Consider the following 23,033-nt stretch of genomic DNA (forward strand, 5'->3'; position numbering starts at 1 on the left):
TTTTAGAAAAAGATCCTTAGGATGCATGCGAACTCCTCTCTAAAATCCTACGCAACGCTGCCTGTGTCCTGGAAGGCCATGAAAAGTCACATGGGCTGCATTGTGTATCTGTGCTGGGAGGAGGGGGGGATCACAGGACAATGTCCTGCCTCCAAACCTCCTCAATAGGCGGAAGCCACTGGCTTCCTCCCTTTCCTGCCTCCTGTGTGCCAGCAAGACTCAGGGCTGAAAGGAGAAGGGATGGGAAACATCCACCCAAACATCTCTAGTGCTGTCCTGGCCATACCTTCTCCTGACCCCCACCTTTCAGGCGGAGGGAAGGCTCCTTTTAGAGCCTTCTAGGCCACACTCATCCCTAGCCTCATGTGAGCTGGACTGGGGGGGCCTAGAGACTGGGAAACAAGACAAACCTTCCCCACCCCTCTCCTACCACCCCTCCCATCTAAGCCACCTCATTTCCTTTTCCTCCCCAGCACCAGGGCACACTGATCAGCACAGGCCAAGAACTCAGACCACAGCAACTAAGCCCAGGCCTAGTCGGTCCTGGCTGGCCTGGGTGAGTTTCTGGAGTATGGTCTGGCTGGGATCCTTTTTCCTGTTGCCTGTTCTCTTCTTGGCCTCTCATGTTGGTAAGTTTTCCCACCCACCTCGTTCCCCTCCACCTTATTTCCAGACTCAAAGGCCTTTGTTTGTTCCTCTAAGAAACCCTGTCGTATCATGGAGACAGAGCCTAATAGTAGTTGCCATGAGCTGGGGAGGGGAAATAGGACTTATTGTTTAATGGGTAGAGTTTGTTTAATAAGATGAGAAGAATTAAGGAGATAGACAGTGGTGTTTGCACAAGGTAATGAATATATTTAATAACACTGAACAATGTGTTTACAAATAGTTAAGATGGTAAAGTCTAGGTTTTGTGTATTTTACCACAGTAAAAAGTAATCAGGAAAAAAAGGATACTGTTATCATCATTGTCATGACTTTGATCAGCCAGAAAGTGCAATCAGGATGCTAGAGTTAGAAATCCCTGCAGCCTGGTCCTAGGGCAGGGGTGTGGACAGCCACTGAGCGCTGAATCTCAGGGTCAGTGGGAATAGTCAATGGCCCTGTGACATTTTCAGTGCATACTTACAGGTGTGTTGAGCTCAATTATTCACTGGACAAGATTTATTGAGCACCAAGAATATCCCAATAGCTGAGGCCGGCAACCTCTAGACCTGCTATGAAGCTGACCTATGGCTCCTATAGAGTTTAGCCAATATAATGTATGCAGTGTGCTCAGTACAGCATCTGGCTCTTGACAAAGCTTTCTGAACAAGTGGGCTGGTTTCTTCAGTCTGCTGTCTAGAGAACTAGAACACAGAAGCTGCCTTTGAGTGGTTTGCTGTCTAGTGGGGAACACAGGCCCAAGGATGAAGGCTAAACAGAGACAGACAAAGGGAGGGGGCGTGAGGGGAGAGGAGCAATGAGAAGCAGGAGCCACCTTATTCTGCCTCAGGTAGCAGACGAAAAAATGGAGTTTGGAAAGATTTCATTAAGAGGAGTGGAAGTATGTGAAAGCTAGATCTAAAATACTGGAATATAATAAATTATACAGGTTTCTAGGCATTCACATATAATGAGACCAAAAGAAGATACTCGTAGGAGAACAGAAGGCACAATGCCTGTGTGCATCCATGATCATAGGAAATAATAGTTATCGAAATGAACTCCAGAAAATGAAAACAAGAGTCTTTTTCTTTTTTTGCTACTTTTGTTTTCTTTTCTTTTTGTTCTGTTCATTTATATATCTCTGGAAGTATTAACGGAAGGCACAGAAATGGAGGGACAGAGGGTTAAAAAAAATACAGCATTGGTACTCACCTGACACTTTGTTGAAAATGAACTATACAACTTATGGGTGAAGACGGGAGGGAAAACCTGAAAGAGAGAGCGAAGGAAGGGGTGACATTGTCCAGAAAGAAATGTACTCTTTACCTAACTTATATAACTATAATCCCTCTTTATATCACCTTAATAACAATAAAAAGAGGGGTGGAAGCCAAAATAATAAGTGCAAATCTCAGAGGCTTTGAAGTACATAGGAGAAAAGATGCTTGCAGGGAAAGTAGCCAGAGAGATAAGTTGTGAGCACACCAGTGCTCAGGAGCATGCACATTCTCCTGAGAGCAGTGGGGAGCCATATAGGATTATAGGCAAGAGTAACAACGTGGCTTTTGTTTGTTTGTGCTAATCATGGAGTTTAAACTCAAGATGTGAGCTGCCGATGCTGCTGCTGCTGCTGCTGCTTCTTCTTCCTCTTCTTCCTCTTCTTCTTCTTCTTCTTCTTCTTCTTCTTCTTCTTCTTCTTCTTCTTCTTCTTCTTCTTCTTCTTCTTCTTCTTCTTCTTTTTATTTATTTTTTCTTAAAGCTAGCAATCTACCACTTGAGCCACAGCTCTACTTCTGGCTTTTTGGTGATTAATTAGAGATAAGAGTCTCACAAACTTTCCTGCCTGGACTGGCTTGGAACTGGGATCTCCAGATCTCAGCCTCCTGAGTACCTAGGATTATAGGTGCCAGATGACAGCACCTGGCTCACAAAGTGGTTTTGAGTCAGATGGATCACTTTGGAGGATGAGCTGGGAGCGGGGAGGATGTTTGCTGGGATGGTTCAGGTGAGGCTTGAACAAAAATGGGCTTGGGAGATGGGGATGGTGTCGAGGGGTTTTTAGGAAGCATTCTGCAGAATTTTGTAACTGGTTAAGTCATCAGGACGCTCAATAGTATGGATTTTAGATTCAGACAACTTGGCTCTGCTAGTTACTGACTGTATGGCCTTGGGCAAGTTGCTTAACTTCCCTGGTTCTTCCTCTCCTGGCTACAAAAAAGGTCTAATAACACCCACCTTCCAGGATAGTCAAGATGGTAAAATGAGAGAACATCAGTAAAGTGCCCCTTGCATAGTTAATAGTCAATAAAGTTCCATTATTTCACAGTGGTTGTATGACAGGACTCCTTAGTCATGGTCTCGGGTAGCAGGTATTCTCCTGAGTCAAATAACCCAGCAGGTTTGAGAAATACTGTGGAAAATTATTCAGGTGAAAGATTATGCCCAGTACTGACTCAGAGGTGACAGTTAAAGCCCAAAAGTGGAAGAACTTGTTCAAAGAAGCTTGTAGGATCATAATGATCATTCCTTGTAAATGGAAAGAATAGAGGCCATGAAGATTCAGTGGGGAAAGGGTTTTGGTAGGTCACCAGTAAATGCCAGATTTGTTCATTTATGGCAGGCTTTCAAAGAATAGTAACTAATAAACTATATGGCCTTTAAATTAATTAATGACTGGATAGTTAACAAGCAGGGATAGGAAAGAAGGGGGTCTGGAAGGTGTGAGGTCATGAAGCTAAGGTAGACTAACTAGCCTCTAGTTTCATGGTCTCTGCAGGTGCTTCAGTCACCCAAACTTGAACAGCTCCCTCCCCACCTACCATGGTTTTTATGCCATACCTTTCCCTGTGCCTAGAATGCCCACACCTGTAGGCCTCTCCTCTCCCTTCTCTTCACCCATGGTATCCTGTCCAAGTCTCAAAAGCCCTCAAGTTTTTTTTGTCTTGTTTTGGTTTTTTTTGGGGGGGTCTGGTTGTGGGGCTTGAACTCTGGGCCTGGGCGCTGTCCCTCAGCTCTTCAGCTCAAGGCTAGCGTTCTACCACCTGAGCCACTGTGCCATTTCCGGCTTTTTTTTTTCTGCTTATGTGGTGCTGAGGAATGGAACCCAGGACCTCAGGCTGGGATACGTTCCCTCTCTGCTCCCACCCAGAGCACCTCTTCAGCTCACAGGGTCCATGTCCGTCCCTTCAACTAAGCAGTGAGTTCTGTGTCAGCAAAGACCTTGCCCCACCCATGTCTGCGCCCACCTGGGTCCCAAGTCTCCCCCTGTATCTCTGGACAGGACAGGGCCAGCTTTGTTTCTGCTCCAGGCCCACCTGAAACCTCGACATACCTACTATTTCTCCATTTTTGTAATGACAAGGAGGGGACATGGAGACACTGTGGTCTCCATGCTTGTCCCAGACTACATCTCCTGATAGGAGCAACTAGAAATGCCTCAGAGGCAAAGTTGGCAGAGCAGTTTTAAAGAGGAACCTAGCTAAGGGGTCTCACAAGGAGGAAAGGAGATGGGGAGCATAGATCATTCCCTTGGGAAGCTGGACTGTCAAGGGAAGCCATCTGGCAGGAGCAGAGGTTTATATGGGTTGGGTTTTGTTCCAGGGTAAGGGTCCTCAGGGCACCAGGAAGGGGAGAAAAGAGGGGGGGGAGAAACAGAGACAGAGACAGAGAGACCTAAGGTAGTGAGGTGTCTGGCAGGGAAGGGGTGAAGGCAAGTGCCAGGAAAGGGAAAAGAGGCTCCCCCTTCAGAGGGGATTAAAGGACTGGAGCAGAGGCGCTAGGGCTAGAGGATTGGCCGAGGCTACCATGGAGTCACCGTTGTCCTCGCCCAGGTGCAGCGGTGGACCTGACATTACTGGCCAACTTGCGCCTCACCGACCCGCAGCGTTTCTTCCTGACCTGTGTGTCCGGGGAGGCGGGAGCGGGGAGGCGCTCGGACATCTGGGGTCCACCCCTGCTGCTGGAGAAGGACGACCGCATCGTGCGCACCCTCCCGCCGGGACAGCCCCTGCACGTGGTGCGCAACGGCTCCCACCAGGTCACGCTGCGGGGCTTCTCCAAGCCCTCCGACCTGGTGGGCGTCTTCTCCTGCCTGGGCGGGTCCGGGACAAGTCGCACGCGGGTCCTCTACGTGCACAACAGCCCCGGAGGTGAGTGCGGCCTGCAGGGGAGGAGGGTCCCAGGAAGGATGCCCGCCCCCCAACACTGACCTCACACTCCACCCACAGCCCACCTGTTCCCAGACAAGGTCACGCACACAGTGAACAAAGGCGACACCGCTGTGCTTTCTGCCCGGGTGCACAGGGAAAAGCAGACGGATGTCATCTGGAAGAACAACGGTGAGAAGGGCATTTGGTTGGGCAGATGGACACTGGTTCTGACCACCCCTGCACTGAATTCTCCTTCAGGGGCTTGAGCTTTGGCCCCATCAGCTTGATGTGTTTGTTCCCTTTCTGAAGAAGGGGCCCCTTTTCTTCTTTTTGTCAGTGGTGGGGCTTGAACTCAAAGCCTGGGAGTTGTCCCTGTGCTCTCCTGCTCATAGTCTATCACTTGGAGCCACAGCTCTACTTCTGGCTTTCTAGTGGTTAATTGGATCTAAGAACCTCATGGATTTTCCTGCCCAGGCTGGCTTTGAACCGCAATCCTCAGATCTCAGCCTCCTGAATAGCTAGGATTACAGGCATGAGCCACTGGTGCCCAGCTCCTGGGGCCCCTTTTCTGTCCTGAACAAGATCCTTTGGACCTATCAGCTCTAGCGCTGAGTCACCTTCCTGCTGTACTAGGAGATGAGGAGCCAATAGTCAGCTACCTCTTCAGTGCTAAAGTGCCCACAATTGCCTCTCCTCTGAGTGTTAGCAGGTTCATGTAGCCCATCTTGGTAGGAACATCCCTCCTGGTGAGAGCAGCAGTCCCTACAAGGACAAAAAGAACCTCTACCAAGGTGTTCAACACAGGCTTGAAAAGTCCAGCTCGCCCAAAGATCTACCCAGCCCTGACTCTTGATGCCCATGGCAGACAGACCTATGGATTACAGTTATACGCCTGCCCTCCACCTTGACCCTATCTGGCCTTTTGGCCACTGAAATGGAGAGCTCTCAGACCTCCTGTTTACATCTCAAGACTCTTGTATCCATGGGCTCCTGAGAAGGAAGTGTTTGTTCCCTGAGCTCCAGAGCCCCTGAGCTGGACAGATGTAGCAAGAGACACCATTCTCTAGATTATCAGTGCTGTACTGAGCAGATACAAGAAAGGGCTGGGGCAGGAACTGAACATTTGGCTAATAGTGTAAGCCCTGAAAGGAGAGCCTGTAGAGGAAAACACTAGACTCAAGGGCATCTACAAATGTGCTCAGAAGTGGGAAGACAAACGAGGCAGGCAAGAAAGGAGGAGAGGCATTCCAGGAAGCCTAACTGACAAGAGCAAAGTCTTGGAGGGTCTGAAAAACCAGATGTTTCCTGCAGAGAACAAGCAATTCGGGAGTGTTAGGCGTCAGGCAAGGTACAGAGAGTATGGGGGCGGGTTTGGGGACTCAACTGGAGAAAAACAACTGCTAAGGAGTTGAGTTTTTGCCCTGAGGGCTGTGGAGTGCTCTGAGAGTCTGAAAGGTGAGGGGTGCTAAGGAATGTTATAGAAGAATCCTGTGGGTGGGCAAGTGGAGGTTGTTAGAAAGATCCAACATGGAGGCAGAGTCCATGGACTAAGCAGCTGGAGGCTAAGGCCAAGGTGGGGGCAGTAAGTGTGGGGAGAAGTTGGCTTGTTTTACAATATGGGGAAGAAGTAGACTGGCTAGAACTTGGTGATTTACTGTGTGGTTCCCAAAGTATGAAGAAGAGGCTGCTCCCCAGCTTTCTGGCTTGGTTACCAACATCTCATGGTGCTTTATCCCCAGATCTGATCCATGGGGCACATGGATGTGACTTGGGCAGAGGGAGGCCCGTAACCTTGCTGTGCTGAGGCCCCTAACCATTTGTATCCCCCATCCCCAGGATCCTATTTCCATACCCTGGACTGGCATGAAGCCCAGGATGGGAGGTTCTTGCTGCAGCTCCAAAATGTACAGCCACCGTCAAGCGGCATCTACAGTGCCACCTACCTGGAAGCTAGCCCCCTAGGCAGTGCCTTCTTTCGGCTCATCGTGCGGGGTCAGGAGCAGAGGTCGTGGGTGGTGTGGGAGGCTACGAGCCCCGTGGGTACTTCTTGTGGGCTCCCAAGGACCCTTGAGCTACCCCAGTCTTCAGTCTATGTGGGAAGGTAGGTGAAAGTCAGCGGCTGAAGTCACTGTCCTCCAGGCTGTGGGGCCAGACGCTGGGGACCAGGGTGTGCCAAGGAATGCCCAGGCTGCCTGCACGGAGGTGTCTGCCATGACCATGATGGGGAGTGTGTATGTCCCCCCGGATTCACCGGGACCCGCTGTGAGCAGGGTAAGAAGGAGGGCAGCTAGGACCCAGGCAAGAAAGAATGCCCAGCTGGGAGAGTCCTAGAACCAAGGCCTTGGTGCTTGAAGGGCGGGGTGCCTGCTAGGATGGGGACTGTGGTGTTGGACAGGGGCCAGTACACCCACACACACCTTCTTTCTAGCCTGCAGAGAGGGCCGTTTTGGGCAGAGCTGCCAGGAGCAATGTGCAGGCACAGCAGGCTGTCGGGGGCTCACTTTCTGCCTCCCAGACCCCTATGGCTGTTCTTGTGGATCTGGCTGGAGAGGAAGCCAGTGCCAGGAAGGTACGCACTCACTCATGGCCTCCATGGCCGCTAGGTTGGCCCAGACTCTTCACTCCGACTCTGATTTGCACACCAAGCCCTCCACAGTCACCTGACTGATGGTCTCTATACTCAGACTGTTATGCAAACCAGGCCCCATCTGTGCTCTCCTGGCCCCTGGCCCCTAGGCCCTCCCTTCTAACCACATCTCCTCTCTCACCAGCCTGTGCCCCTGGTTATTTTGGGGCTGATTGCCGCCTTCAGTGCCAGTGTCAGAATGGTGGCACTTGTGACCGTTTCAGTGGCTGTGTTTGCCCCTCTGGGTGGCATGGAGTACACTGTGAGAAGTCAGGTATGAGCATCTGGGTCTCTGAGACCCCTCAAGTCTAGTCAGCCTTTACCAAATACTTCCCTAGCTCCCCTCCTTGCCTTGTTATTTGCCCAATTCTCGCCCTCAGGCAGCAAATAGTCTGCCAGGAGTTCTCACCATTCAGCCTCCCATATCATGGAAGATGGCAGACCAGAGTATAGAGCCGGAAGTGGCGCTGTAGCTCAAGTGGTAGAGCGCTCGCCTTGAGCTGAAGAGCTGAGGGACAAGTGCCCAGGCCCAGAGTTCAGGCCCTACGACTGACAAAAAAAAAAAAAAGTTAGATATTCATATAAACTTAGGGGGCTGGGAAGGTGGCTCAGTGGTAGAGCATTTGCCTTGCATGCATGAGGCCCTGGGTTCGATTCTTCAGCACCACATAAGCAAAAGGAAATAAGCCAGAAGTGGCGCTGTAGCTCAAGTGGTAGAGCGCTAGCCTTGAGCTGAAGAGCTGAGGGGCAGCGCCCAAGCCTACAGTTCAAGCCCCACGACCGGACCCAAAAAAAAAAAAAACAGAGTATAGAGCCAAAGGAAACCCAGAGCAGCGTGAGAATAAGGGAAGGCTTTTGGGACTGGATGCAATAAGAGATAAGAGAGAAATGGCCAGGAAAGAATATGGAGAAAGCCCAGGCATTGAGACTCAGGTTTGGGTACCAGGACAGTGAAGTCGAGGGAGGCTAAGGGACTGGCCTTTGAATATGTGGCCAAAGGGTTTACATGTTCAATATAACAAGAGAGAATGAAAACTGTTGAAGGGACACAAGGTGGTCAGGCTTGTGTTAGAAAGAACCTTTCATGGCTGGGTCAAGTACAGGAGCAGGAGTCTGTGGCCAGGGACCAGAAAGGAACAAGCCCTGAACTGCTCTGGCTGTGAGAGTGGTGATAGGCCTGGCTGTGAGTATTGGGGGATTGTAGGAAGTGCGTTGGGAGAGGGGTAGGAGGTGGAAGCTGAGGCTGATTTCATCTGGGGCTGAGAGCAGTTGTGTTGGACAGAACTTTGCTGGTTTCTAGGCTTAAGTGCCTAGAAGTGTTGAGGCCTCCACTGAGATGCAGGGCAAAGAATGAGGTGTATTTCAGTGGTCAGGGGTCTGCTTTATGGGAGCACCAGGATAAGTGTCCTTTCTCTCATACCAGACCGGATCCCCCAGATCCTCAACATGGCCTCAGAACTGGAGTTCAACTTAGAGACGATGCCACGGATCAACTGTGCAGCTGCAGGAAACCCCTTCCCAGTACGGGGCAGCATAGAGCTACGAAAGCCAGATGGCACCGTGTTCCTGGTCAGCCTTAATGCCACCCGCTTTACAATTGATTCCTCAGTCCCCTGACCCTTCAGAATTTTCTGTAGGCTCTACCTAGTAGCCTGGCCATGGCTCCAATGGGATCTGGTTAGTTAGTAAGATGTCTCTGGGATCCTATCTCACCGGTAGTCCAGAAAGACATGAGATCTGCCTCGTGGCTGTACATTTTCTGTTCCTCTCCCCTTTGTCTTTCTTAGCCTACCAAATCCATTGTGGAGCCAGACAGGACCACAGCTGAGTTCGACGTACCCCGCTTGGCTCTTGGGGACAGCGGGTTGTGGGAATGCCGTGTGTCCACATCTGGTGGCCAAGACAGCCGGCGATTCAAGGTCAATGTCAAAGGTCAGTGATATCTTAAGGTCACTGGAGAATGGAAAGTGGGTACAGTAGGGACTATTTGATGCTGGTCATACCAGGGATCCTCGCCAAAGGTTAAAGACATCTAGGTCACTGTCCAGCACCAGGCAAAGAAAAGAAATCTGGGCTGGGCAGTGTCAAGGCTGGAACATAGCTTGGTCCCATCTGAAAAGGGCATCCCATGATTCAGAAACTGAGGATATCTCTAGACTTGCCTTGCCTCCTACCTACCCATGTTCTTCCCATCACTGCACACAGTATGCTTTTAACTTTGCCTCTAGCATACTGTTCCATTTCTGAGCCACTCCACATGGACATCTGCTTGGCTGTCCAGAACAAGTACATGCACTGGAATCAGCCAGATGAATAAGAAAGGTACTGCCAATGCCCAGGATCGCTCTCTGAATAGAGCACCCCTTCCCTGGACTAGGCATCCTTTTACCTCAGCACCATCATCCCTGGGCAGCCCACACTCCTGACCACCACCAGGCTCTACTTGACCTCTGCCCCTACCACTGCCCCTACCTACCTCTTTCTCACCTCCACACTCTGCTTCTCAGTTCCTCACCATGCCCACCCTACCATCCTGATCCATCACCAAGATCCACCTTCAGCCGACTCCCCCCACCCCCAGCCTTTGCCATCCCAGGCTTCGGGCCCACACCTTCATTTGACTGAGATTTGAATTCTTTCTCTAAAAATTCCTAGCTCCTGAGCTGGGCAAGTGGCCCAAGGGATAAGAGTATTTTCCAAGCAAACCTAAGTTTCTAAGTTCAATCTCCAGGACAGGGGTGGGTTTGGGTGTGTACTCCTAGCCCTGTTACCTGGAGGTAGTTTCTCTTCCTCTTAAAAGGACTCATTGGGTAGGGCGTGTTCTGAGACTACACTAGATGATGCGTTTAAGTAATTAGCACACTGTCTGTCTGACACAGGGTTTGTGCTCAGTATATACTGATAGTTATTATCATTTAAAATGGCATCTACTTCCAAGTCGCCAACCCTTGGGACTCCCACCTGTGTTTTGCAATTACCTCTCCTAACCCCAGAGCTGTTTGGTGGGATCTCCATGAAGTTAGGTGGAAATTCTGTGGAAGTCTTGTTCTAAAGTCAGCATGGTTGTTTAGTGGCATATGACTTAGGGGCCCAGCTTAAACCCAGCTACTTCCTGTACATCTGATCCTGCATGAACAACATGAACTACAGGCTTCTCAAGATCCAAACTGAACTTCATTTCCCTCACTAAATCTGCACCTGCTCCCAACATATTCGTTATTGCCCGACACTCCTTCAGCTTACTACTCTGCATCTTCTGTTCTCCATGCCTATCTGCCTACCTCCTTCCCGGCTGCCTGCCTGCCTTTGTTCCTTCATACCCTCAGTGGAATTTTTTTTAGAAGAGGCAAGAAAACAAAAGGCATTCATACAATAATCTGGAGAGAAAACTGAGGCCAGAATAGAGACAGTGACCATGGCAGAAGAGGGTAGAGTTGATTTGAGGAGTCCAGGTCAGGTGCCTTAGTTATTCAGTATCTCTGAGCTTCGGTTTTTCCATTTATACCACTGAAGCAGTGAGCCCCATCTAAACACTACCTGTGACAGAGGTTAGGCTTATGGAACATCAGAGGCAGAGCAGACAGCTCATCTCTGGCACCTCTCACGGGGTGTGGGGGGGTGTGGAAGAAGAGCAGGGAGCACCCAGAATGTCCCCTGCCTTGTATTCCAGACCCTTCTGTCTATCCTTCTGTGTGGACACAGTGCTCTTCCACAACCCCTGTCTGACCACGTCACACTCTCACTTAACCTCTTTTGAGAAACCTATGTCCTTATGGCTGTGTCCTATGCTCCCCAAGCTCTACAGGCAAGAGAACTACGTCCTTGGGCCCTAGTCACTTCTGGCATCTGTTGAACTTGGTCTTTTCCCATCTAGTCCAGAGGATCTTCAGATCCAAACCAATACATAGAGATGTCCAAAGCCCAAAGCAGTGAGTCTTACCCTGAGTCTCCTGGCAGTACCCCCAGTGCCTTTGACAGCACCTCGGCTCCTGGCCAAGCAGAGCCGCCAGCTCGTGGTCTCCCCACTGGTCTCATTCTCTGGAGATGGACCCATCTCCTCTGTCCGCCTGCACTACCGGCCCCAGGACAGCATGATGGCCTGGTCTGCCATTGTGGGTGAGTGGGAAGAGTACTAGGGAAGTATAGAGCTTGGAAGAAGTGGGAGGGTAAGGTGAAAATGGAAAGGGAGGGAAGGTAGAGTAGGGGGTGGGGCATGGTGGCCTCAGAAAGCAGCTGGGACTAAACATATGTGGCACACTCTATCCACAGTGGACCCCAGTGAGAATGTCACATTAATGAATCTGAGGCCGAAGACAGGATACAGTGTCCGAGTACAGCTAAGCCGGCCAGGGGAAGGCGGAGAGGGGAACTGGGGGCCTCCTACCCTCATGACCACGGATTGTCCTGGTGAGAAGCCCAGAGTCATTCTTCCCTATCTCCCAACTGTCCACTCACAGTTGTTACATCCTATCTAGCACAGGAGCTCCTCTCTGCCCTATAAGAGCTTTTCCTACCCTGTCCACTGGGAATCATTGCCCCATCCAGCCCCAAGAACCCATTTGACAGTTCTGACCCTTGTTCTCTTGGCCCCAGAGCCCTCGTTGCAGCCATGGCTGGAGGGCTGGCAGGTGGAGAGCCCTGACCGGCTGCGAGTGAGCTGGTCCTTACCCTCGGTACCCGGGCCCCTGGTGGGTGATGGTTTCCTGCTGCGTCTATGGGATGGAGCGCGGGGGCAGGAGCGGCGGGAGAATGTCTCGTCCCCTCAGGCCCGCACTGCCCTCCTGACTGGACTCACACCTGGCACCCACTACCAGCTGGATGTGCGACTCTACCACTGCACCCTCCTGGGCCCTGCCTCACCCCCTGCACACGTGCTTCTGCCCCCCAGTGGTATGCTCAGGGCGAGGTGAAGGGCTGGGGATGAGGATGGGAAACATAAAGACCCGGGAGACTCAAGAGACACAGGAGGTTTCGGGAGAGTGGGTGGACATGGAGAGAATGTAGGATGTATCTCAGGTGTCAGACAGGACATGGAACCTAAGGAGGATGACTCCATCACCAAAGCATATAGGATGGGAAGGTCATGGTTTATGTGAGCCTGAGTAATGGGGAGGGGCTTGATGGAGTTTGGGGAAACAGAGAGAGAAACAGAGATACCGGACTTAGAGGAACAAGCAGCATGAGGCTGAATGTGGCCTAGGAATAAAGATTAATCCATCCAAGATTGGGAGGATGGAGGAAGGTGCCAATGTGGTTCCCATTCTGGGGTTCCCAGGGCAGGGGACATAGCCGAATGAATGTGAATGACCACTCAGCTACTTAGCTGGTCCAGTCTGGCCCTGCCTTCTCACTCCCCTCTCCCTAGGATCTCCAGTCCCCCGGCACCTCCAGGCCCAGGCCCTCTCTGACTCTGAGATCCAGCTGACATGGCAGCGACCAGAGGCCCTCTCTGGGCCTATATCCAAGTATATTGTGGAGGTTCAAGTGGCCGGAGGCTCAGGAGACCCACAGTGGATGGATGTGGACAGGCCCGAAGAGACAAGTACCATTGTCCGTGGCCTCAATGCCAGCACACGCTACTTGTTCCGCGTGCGAGCCAGTGTGCAGGGTCTTGGAGATTGGAGCAACACAGTAGAAGAGGCCACCCTGGGGAATGGTGAGAGGGAAGTGTCCAAAGGACTCCCGGGCTCTGGAACTGGTTGAGTTCCACCTCACCCCCCTATCTTAGAGCTGAGCTATGACATCCCAGGCCCCAACCAACAAGTGACATAAGCTCTGAGCTAGCTGGAACAATCATACAGCTCCCCATGGCCTCTTCATACAGATTACCTCCCCATGTTCTAGTGCTGGGATCTTTCATCGTTTCACCCATTTTCCTCTGTGCGTGGCCTTACGATTCCTCAACGTAGGCATCCCCCAATCTGTTCCTCATTGTGTCCAGGGCTACAGAGTGAGGGCCCAGTCCAAGAGAGCCGGGCAGCTGAAGAGGGCCTAGATCAGCAGCTGATCCTGGCTGTAGTAGGCTCCATCTCTGCCACCTGCCTCACCATCCTGGCTGCTCTACTAGCCCTGGTGTGTATCCGTAGAACCTGCCTACATCGGAGGCGTACCTTCACCTACCAGTCAGGATCAGTGAGTGTCCTTGGCTCTGCCCTTTGTGTGTGTGTGTGTGTGTGTGTGTGTGTGTGTGTGTGTGTGTGTGTGTGTTTCTGCCCATACATATGCAGATACTTGTACACAGTACATTAACTTAGGTGTTAATGTTACACATGTAAGATTGCACTCAACAGTGCAAAATACCATTTTCTTTCTTCTTGTAGAACTGAACTCAGCTGGAGCCCATTTGCATTTTAGTGGTGAAATATTTAACATTTTCAGCTCAAGAGAACTCAGTTCTGTCTGTATTGTAACCTTGGCCAGCTTCAGGCTTGGAGGTGGTTAATTTGAGATTCTCCTCTCATTCTTGAACTTTCCCGTGGGAGTGCTGCCAGCCTAGATGGCATGGTAATATCCTAGAGAGGCAACTGGGTCTATTCTTACAGGCTCTCCACGCTTGGGAACCAGCCTCTTGTCCTCACACATCGTGCCTGAATTGTTCTCCTGCCAACAGGACATTCAGGCTGTGGATTCTTATCCTAGCCTCCATTCTCCCTAATCCCAAAGCCCTCTGTAGAAACTGCCCTGTGCTTGCCTGTACTCTGCAGAAGGCAGCAGTATAGGGCTGTGACCCCAAATAATATAGCTGGCTTTACCCCTCTGGCATTGCCTCAGTCTTCACACATGAGAAGCAAAGTATGTGTCTCTTCTTCCAGGATTCCCCGCTAACCTGCCTGAGTTTTCTGTCTTCCTGTAGGTCAATCCTCTGGCCAGATATTTATGTGAGGTGAAGGAGGGGGGCTGGCATCTCTCAATATCACCTCATCATACTGGGCTTGTCTCTTTTAAACAAGTCCCACTGTTGTCATTGGGATCTGAACTCTACCCTTGACCCCACAGGTCTAGTTCTTGATATCTGGAGCCAAGCTTTAACATTTAAAAGAAAACAAACAAATAAAAAACAACAACCCTCTTCTCTCTTACGGGTTGATTCTTGTGATAGAAAGCCCAGTGTCCAAGGCCAGTGACTCTGCCATGCCTTTAAAAAATCCATCCAGAGTTTCAATTGGCTTCTTTGTTCAGACGATGTTGTCCCTGCTTCTGAGGTCAGCACACACAGAAAGCCATCACTGCCAGGGGGCCAAGGGGGAGGGTAACTGGGACAAACATTGAGGAAAGGCAGTGAGAAAGCAGCCTTTAATGCACATATGATCCTAACATATCAAGATGCATCCTGTTACATGTGCTTGCATACAGCAATGTGTGGATATGAATGTGTGTGCATGTGTACCAGCGTTTCCCAACGTGGGTACTCCATGCATAATGAATGTGTCCTTGTGCATCCTCAGGGCGCTCCGAGGTATGCCTGTGTAGGTCTGTATGCATGCATCTGTGTATGGTGAGGCCACAGAACATGCTGGTGCATTCTGATGTGTGCCTTCAACCATCCATGTTTTGTGTACATCCATGTGACCTATGTCCCCAGCTTTGCCCATCAAACTGGGGTTTATTTCATCCCACCACAAGTTTGTGGTGATCCTCCTTCAGGTTCTGGTCAGTGATCCCCCTGCCCAGACAGACCTCCAACGTCATACATGGAATGTCCATTCTTCTTTGTTAGGGTCCCGCTTTCTTCAGGTCCTGACTTTAGAGCTATGGCTAGATGCCAAGTGGGTGAGCAAGAGTAATCTCTGCTTCTACTACTGTGGGGAAGAAAACTCTAACACTGGCTCTGAGTAGCCAAGGGCTTAGTATTTAAGAGATGCTCACTAAATGTACTCAAAGCCGTCACCTCCCCTGATTGGGGTTTTTTTTTAAAAAAAGCCTTCTTGTAGGATTAGCACAATAATGGGAAGCTCACTACTTTGCAGTACAACTCACTCTAGTTCTTTTCTGTTTTAAATGTCAAAATGCCATCTTTCTTTCTATTGACTCACCTGGCAGCCTTCTAATGACTTCCCCGTAAGTCCTGGTTCTACCTTCTGGAGCTCCATACTCTAAACCTCCAGCTTGTGGCCTCAGCATTTCTCTTTTGGGATACTTCTTCAGCCAACCACCCTCCTGTGGCTCTCTTACCTCTGATTCTGTGTCAGTTTAAGTCTCTGTCCCAAGCTGAGCTCCAGGGTGCCCTCTGTCCATTTTTCCTTGTATTCCTGTCCTTGTGTTTCTTGTGTCTTCCCATTTGTCTCATCCCATGAAGGGAGAAGAGACCATTCTGCAGTTCCGCTCAGGGACCTTGACCCTGACCCGACGGCCAAAACCTCAGCCAGAGCCCCTCAGTTACCCTGTGCTTGAGTGGGAAGATATTACCTTTGAGGATCTCATCGGGGAGGGGAACTTCGGGCAAGTCATCCGAGCCATGATCAAGAAGGATGGTCTCAAGATGAATGCAGCCATCAAAATGCTCAAAGGTGCCTTAACCCCAGCCTGACCCTCTATCCCCCAAAGATCCCAAACCCACCTTGTTTCTACCAGTAATTGCCTCTAGGCCTCAACAGCCCATGACCTTTCTCCCGATTTATTTGTGGCAAAAGTGACACTGGACTCTTTATACAGAGTATGCATCAGAAAATGATCATCGGGACTTTGCAGGAGAACTAGAAGTTCTGTGCAAATTGGGGCATCATCCTAACATCATCAATCTCTTGGGGGCCTGTGAGAACCGAGGTGAGCCCTCCACTCATCACCTACCCCTTTCTTCTAAAGCCCCACCATTGGCCATTACCTCTATATCAGTGGCTTGCAAAGAGCTGCTCAACCACATATCACTCCATTCTGCTGCATGCTTCACATTCCCCATCTCTTACCATCAGGCACTGCTCACACGGTCTGTTTCTGAATCACCACCCTCTATCTCCTCACTTTCCAGGCTACTTGTACATTGCTATCGAATATGCCCCCTATGGGAACCTGCTAGATTTTCTACGGAAGAGCCGGGTACTGGAGACTGATCCAGCTTTTGCCCGAGAGCATGGCACAGCATCTACCCTTAGCTCCAGGCAGCTGCTGCGCTTTGCCAGTGATGCTGCCAATGGCATGCAGTACCTGAGTGAGAAGCAGGTGTGTGTGAGTATGGGGGGCAGGGTCTGAACCAACCTCAAGAGGCAAAATGAGTGGCTCTTCCTGGGTAGGAGGGCTGAGGAACAATGAAAAGGACATGACTTCGGATTCTAGACCACTGAAGGGCCATGGTGAGGGAGCAGCGAATGAGAGGCAGGCTGGGGAAGGTACAAGGGAAAGTCTGCTCTGTTGGAATGGACAACTGTGGATGAGAGGCCAGGAGAGAAGCCTGGGCAGGAAAAAACAGTCTAGGAGCTATCATCCCAAGATGCAACTCCAGTGGGGAGTGAAGGGTAAAAGGAAAGAGGCGGGGGGACTGCTGCCAGAAGGGAATTTGAGACTGAGGAAAGTGAGCCAGGCACTGGTGGATCACACCTAGAGGTGACTCAGGAGACTGAGATCTGGGGATCACTGTTCCACACCAGGCCGTGAGCCTGGGCAGGGAAATCGATGAGACTTTTTATCTCCAATTAACCACCAGAAAACCAGAAGTAGAGCTGTGGCTCAAAGTGGTAGAGCACCAGCCTTGAGCAAAAGGGATCAGGGGCTGGGCATCAGTAGCTCACACCTAGCTACTCAGAAGGTGAGATCTTAGGGTCACAGTTCAAAGCCAGTCCAGGCAGGAAAGTCTGTGAGACTCTTATCTCCAATAAACCATTGAAAAACTGGAAATGGCGCTGTGACTCAAGTGGTTGAGCACCCACCTTGAGTTGAAGAGTGCAGGGATAGCGCCCAAGCCCAGAGCTCAAGCCCCACAACCTACAAAAAAAAAAAAAAAAGGCTCAGGGACAGCACCCAGGCCCTGAGTTCAAACGTTCAAACCCCATGACTGACAGACAGAGGTGGGGGGGGAGGAAGGCATCTCACGGAGTTAAATTTTGAGGGTCTTTGGAAGTTAGGAGCCAGAGCCAGTACAGGAAGAGAGGCTGATAGAGAAGACTCTTGGAGGATGGCAGAAGGCCACGAGGGAGGGCTCTCCAGAGAGGCTCAAAGGGGGCCATCATCAATGGGGAGACGGTGAGAGAAAGGGAGTAGGAAACATGGCAAGAAGAGAAAATGTGCTGTAGTCATTATGGTCCTAAGCAGAGGGATACAACCTGCACATGGCCAAGGGGACAGGTCACAGGAAGAAGGGAACATGCTAGCACTGACCTTTCCTAGACAGGTCAGCTTATCCAAGATTGAGACCTATGTGGACAGGAAGAAAGGCTGGAGTTCCTAAAGGCACCTCAGATATCCTCACACAAACCCCACTGTACTCAAGACTGATGATCTTGAATTCCCTCACTCCTCCCTTCCCTGATTTCGGACTTTACCTGCAGTTCATCCACAGAGACCTGGCTGCCCGCAATGTGCTAGTTGGAGAGAATCTGGCTTCCAAGATCGCAGACTTTGGCCTTTCTCGGGGGGAGGAGGTGTATGTGAAGAAGACTATGGCAAGTTTCATTCAACCCTTCCCCTCGGAGCCCCTGCCTAGACCCTTCCTCTACACCTGACCCCAGACTCATTCTCTCCCAGGGCCGTCTCCCTGTGCGCTGGATGGCCATAGAGTCTCTGAACTACAGTGTCTACACCACCAAGAGTGACGTGTGAGTGTGGGGGTGGGAAGGGGCAGGAAGCCTTGGCCTTCCAACATCACTTGGGCATAAAATAGACAAAAGTGAGTAGTCTAAGGCATGATTGGGGATATTGGGTGTGGTCCAGATGTGACATAGATGCATGTTGAGTATATCTTGGTAGAGTCCAGCACCTTAGACACTGGGTGGGGACCATCTGGAAGGAAGTTTTATCGGGGAAGGTGTTTTTGAGGCAGGGACAGTTTAGGATTTTGTTTCTGTGCGAGATTGGGGCGATGCTATGGGTAGTCCCTTGGATAGCTGGAGAAAACACTCAAGAAGTATGTTAACCTTCTCCCACAGGGCAAACTCATGATTTCCTGAGCATATTACCAGCTTATGATCCAACTTTTTCTGGGCTCCCTATATCAGATAGCTATCTTGGCACGCTCCTCCTCTGACTCTAGAATGTCCATCTCAGTCTAAAGCTTGACCTGCCCAACTTTTTAGATTTGTCTCCTGCTCTACTCGAGCCCTGAACCCTTTCACCTGGCCTGCCCTGCCCTGTTCATTGTCCATCACACTGACTGCCCCCTTGATCACCATGTGCCTACTTTCTGCTATGCCTCAAGACCTCTTAGATTCCCTCCCCTTACTAGAACTCCGTGCCTTGGCCTTGGCCTTGACATATACCTACATGGAGTTCTTTACTCTGTGATATGTAGGTAAGAACAAGGGTTTTGGAGACCGACTGACTGGGTTTGAATATCTGCTCTGCTGCTTGTCAGCTGTGTGATCTTGGGCAAGCTAGCTAATCTCTTGGTGCTTCTGTGTCTTCATCAGTAAAATGGAGTAATAAAGGATGGGCTTACTGGTAGAGTGCTTGCCTAGCATGCATGTTGCCCTGGGTTCAATTCCTCAGTACCACATGAACAGAAAAAGTCTGAGTAGTGCTGTGGCTCAAGTGGTAGAGTGCTAGCCTTGAGCAAAAGGGTTCAAGGACAGCATCTAGGCCCTGAGTTCAAATGATCAAAGAGAGACTTAGGGACAGTGCCCCCAGGCCCTGAGTTCAAGCTCCAGGATTGGCAAAAAATGGGGTACTAATAGAGCCTTTATTATAGAGTTGGTTTGAGAGTTAAATGAACATATGTAATCAGTGCATGGACTATAGTAAATATTCAATAAAAATGCAGTTCTGTTGAACCCAAGGTCAGAGGTTATTAATGGAGTATAGATGGCAGCTGATCAAGGCCAGGGGCTTGCAGAGTAGACACATGCAGGGTCTGGAACGGGGCTGCACATCCTGGGTAGATACAGACTAAACTACTGGGCCCCAGGTCCTGGAAGGCAATTAAGTCTATCCTTCTCATTTCAGCTGGTCCTTTGGAGTCCTCCTCTGGGAGATAGTGAGCCTTGGTGAGTTCCCCACCCAGTTTCCCAGAGCACCCCACCTCACCCACGTGGTTCCCCTAGACTGAAGAAGCCTTATTCCTCCTGCAGGAGGTACCCCCTACTGTGGCATGACCTGTGCTGAGCTCTATGAAAAGCTGCCCCAGGGCTACCGCATGGAGCAGCCTCGAAACTGTGACGATGAAGTGTGAGCCACTCACCTTTGAGCTCTAGGACCTCATGTCTGTGATGAGTGACCTTGATTTTGAGCCCTGTGACCCCCACCTGGTGACAGTGGCCTGACCCTCCCTCCCAACACCTGTCTGTAGGTACGAGCTGATGCGCCAGTGCTGGCGGGACCGTCCCTATGAGCGCCCTCCATTCGCTCAGATTGCACTGCAGTTGGGCCGCATGCTGGAAGCTAGAAAGGTGAGGGGCTGGGCAAGATGGGGGTGGAGGCTCACAGGAGTGCAGGGCCACTGAGTCCCTGTCCCCACCACACTGCTCACTCAAACTCCCTCAGCTGGAGCTGTCATCACAGCTGGACTAGGCCCAAAACTCAGCCCCCTTACAGTAGGCCTTGCTGGGTTAGACGCTAGGCCCTTCTACAGCCTTCCAGGACTGTCAGTGTTTAACCACAGCATCAACCCTTTTTCCCACCCCACAGTCCCAGACTACTTGCCTGTCCTCCTCTGCTGAGGCCATCAGTACATCGTTATCTGGTATCATTCTCCTTACCTGGCACAGAGCCAGAGAAGAAGGCATGAATGGCCCACTCACCAAGGATGGATGGGTGAATGAATGAGACAGGAAAGGCTCAAATGTGAAGGAGGGAAGTTAGCAAGTAGATAAGATAATCTTATGAGTAAGTGTACAACTTAATAATGGAATCTAATAACCAACCATGTGACTAAATGGCTAAGCAAATAAATATATAGAGAAATACATCAAAATGAGTAAAGATGAAAACACTTCTTCATATGATGAGAGTCATATTCATCTTAACATCCATCTTAAGTAATACTCATGATGAATTCATGATCAGTCTTATAAATGATAGAATTGTCAACACTAGCCATAGAATTGATGGCTACATGAATGAATGAGTAAACAAATGAGCAAATAATTGATGGGATGAGTGCATAGAAAAGCGTCATCTAACACTTGTGTCTAGGGCCTCTCATCTGAGATTCCCAGCTATGGTCTGATGCCCTCACTGCTCGGGGCTGGTATGGACTACCCTTGATCATGGGGCCAACTTGAATCTGTTCAAATCAGTACCAACTACATGAAAGTCAAGGAGTTTGAGTCCAGAAGTGGTTCATACTAAAACTTGCTTTGTCCCCAGGCCTATGTGAACATGTCGCTATTTGAAAACTTCACTTATGCTGGCATTGATGCCACAGCTGAAGAAGCCTGAACAACCCTGCCTCTCGCCAGAACCTCGCTCTGCTGGCCGGAGCAAACTACTCTCCAGCCTGTGTCTTCTGACCCTTCTAGACTTGGACCTGAGCTGCCTCAAAGAATCATTTTAATTTAAGGGGGAGGAGAGGAGACCTAGGAAGGGGGCAGCTGAGGAGAACATGGTTCCCCCATCCTTTGCAGCTGCTCTTACGGCTACCCTTCATGCCCTTCTTTCCCATTTAGCTGCTCCATATATGTGCTGCCCATTCTGCTGATCCCTAAGCCCCTCCTTTGCCTAAGCCAGCCCACATTCCACTAACATGTCTGGTTCAGTTATTCCTCCCTCACTGCCTTGTATTCAGAAAAAATAAACGCTCTGAGAAGCTGCAGCCAATGTCTACCTTTGACTGATGGTCAGTGAGTGGAAGGAGCTAAACTCAAGAGAAACTGGATTTCACAGGAAAAGAAGTGCTGTCCCTGGACACGCTGTCTGGGACCCAGGCACTCTGAGCAAATTGTCTCTTCATATGGGTGGGAGAAGTTCTAGGGCTCTCTGGATACAAACTCCACGAGTCCCCACCTCTGTCTCAATTTTGTCCCTCACTCCCTCCCTGCTCTCCAGCCTCCTCACCTACATGTTCCCTTGTATCTCTGGGTAGCTGCCAACCTTGGATTCTTTTCTCTATCCAAACACAATCTATGCCAGGATTGGCTGGAGCCCAGTTCACACCAATATTCAACATCAGACATATTGTGACCTGTCTCTAGTTTCCTATCTTCCTGGTGCCTCTAGGCAGACTTACCCATCTGAGTAGCCACTTACCTCCTGGCTATTGGACCCAAAAAGAGGAAGGCAGAGTTCACTCCCCATGTCATCTAGCCATAGTGAGATTCCTTTGCCTTCCTCCGGATCTCATGATGTTCTGGAAGGAGCTTGGCTTCCTTCCTGGATTCTTGCTCCCTATCCTAAAAGTCAGTCCTGCACTATCCCATGCTATGTCTTGTTTACCTCTCATCTTGTTTATCTCTATGACTACTGCCATGCTTCTGTTTATATGATTAGATTGATGTTAGTCCCTAAACGAATAAAAACAGGTAATATTGTTGGATATGGTGGTACATGCCTCTAAATCGCAGCACTTGGGAAGAATCATGACTTGGAGGCCAGCCTGGGTTACACAGAAGACCCTGCCTCAAGAAAACAAACAAACAGAGGCTTGTTGAGAGCCATCCATGAAGAATTGGTCCTCTACCATCCACAAACTTGAATTTGGTCCCTAGAAGGCAATCAGAAGTATACAGATTCCCCAATAGCACTATCAAGAGATGGGGCATTCCCTAGGAATCCAAAGGCGATTAACTCATCGTCTAAACCAATTAATTCATCATCTCAATCGTTCACCTGAACAAGTTTTTAATCTGGAAACAACTATAGACAAAGAAGAGTGTATGATCTGCTTGGAAGACCTTGTCTGTGGGGACATTGCCCGACAGTTGCCATGCCAGCACGTCTTTCATTCAGAATGCATAGAAAAGTGCCTGGTGATGTCCCGCACCTGCCCCTGCTGCAGGAGGCACGCCGCTCCAACTTGGTGGATTCCTAGACAAACACTGATATTGGTAGCTTTGACCTTTATCATGAAGTACCAGGAGCCAGCCTGAAAAATTATAAATAGGAGTTTTTGAAACATTCCTCAGTGAAAACGGGGATTGGGATACAGCAAGTCACATTAAAAAAAAAAACTTACAAAGTAAGATGATATGTTGTCTGGCAATGCTTGGGATTGAAGTCAAGGCCTTATGCTTTTCAGGCAAATCTTGTACCACTCTTGGTCCATGGCCCCAGGATTTTTCCTTATGTTTAGTTTTTTAGATAGGGTCTCAAGCTTTTTCTGGGATAACCTTGGACACAGATATACTTACACTACCTCCTGAGTACCTGAGACTGAAGCCATATGTCACCCCAAATGACCCAGTAAGATGACAATGCACCCATAGTTCATAAATATAATTGTATTGAGGTTTTGTGGGTGTTCCAGCACATAGGGGTTGGCTAAGGTGTACCAACAACTCTGTGATATTAAATCACTTACTATTAAGGCAAAC

The 23,033-nt window shown here is 49.9% G+C and overlaps 1 protein-coding gene across 2 annotated transcripts; it reads left to right on the forward strand.

Moving 5' to 3' along the window:
• The first annotated feature begins 480 nt into the window (after window positions 1-480).
• Tie1 (tyrosine kinase with immunoglobulin-like and EGF-like domains 1) lies at window positions 481-22,031 on the forward strand. 2 transcript variants are annotated; one of them, XM_013016949.1, is made up of 23 exons: window positions 481-629; window positions 4,479-4,796; window positions 4,875-4,985; window positions 6,633-6,788; window positions 6,936-7,067; window positions 7,225-7,365; window positions 7,568-7,696; window positions 8,846-8,991; window positions 9,210-9,354; window positions 11,380-11,538; window positions 11,692-11,829; window positions 12,016-12,312; window positions 12,788-13,078; window positions 13,364-13,554; window positions 15,719-15,929; window positions 16,075-16,185; window positions 16,388-16,578; window positions 17,901-18,014; window positions 18,097-18,167; window positions 19,510-19,550; window positions 19,635-19,731; window positions 19,853-19,952; window positions 20,872-22,031. In XM_013016949.1, the coding sequence occupies exons 1-23, from the start codon at window positions 572-574 to the stop codon at window positions 20,941-20,943; spliced, it is 3,420 nt and encodes a 1,139-aa protein (XP_012872403.1). In that variant the 5' UTR covers window positions 481-571; the 3' UTR covers window positions 20,944-22,031. The 2 variants fall into 2 exon arrangements, with proteins under 2 accessions (XP_012872403.1, XP_012872402.1); XM_013016948.1 differs by lacking the exon at window positions 11,380-11,538 and having other exon boundaries at window positions 528-629.
• The last annotated feature ends 1,002 nt before the right edge of the window (window positions 22,032-23,033 follow it).

This window comes from Dipodomys ordii, unplaced genomic scaffold (genome assembly GCF_000151885.1).
Source record: "Dipodomys ordii isolate 6190 unplaced genomic scaffold, Dord_2.0 Scaffold33, whole genome shotgun sequence".
In the NCBI taxonomy this organism is placed as follows: domain Eukaryota; kingdom Metazoa; phylum Chordata; class Mammalia; order Rodentia; family Heteromyidae; genus Dipodomys; species Dipodomys ordii.

Excerpts from the sequence above, each read along its gene's own strand:
- Tie1 (XM_013016949.1), top strand. The coding sequence starts at position 572 with ATGGTCTGGCTGGGATCCTTTTTCCTGTTGCCTGTTCTCTTCTTGGCC. Across the intron at positions 15,930-16,074 it reads AGCCATCAAAATGCTCAAAG|AGTATGCATCAGAAAATGAT; the intron begins GTGCCTTAACCC and ends CTCTTTATACAG. Across the intron at positions 19,551-19,634 it reads CTGGGAGATAGTGAGCCTTG|GAGGTACCCCCTACTGTGGC; the intron begins GTGAGTTCCCCA and ends TTCCTCCTGCAG.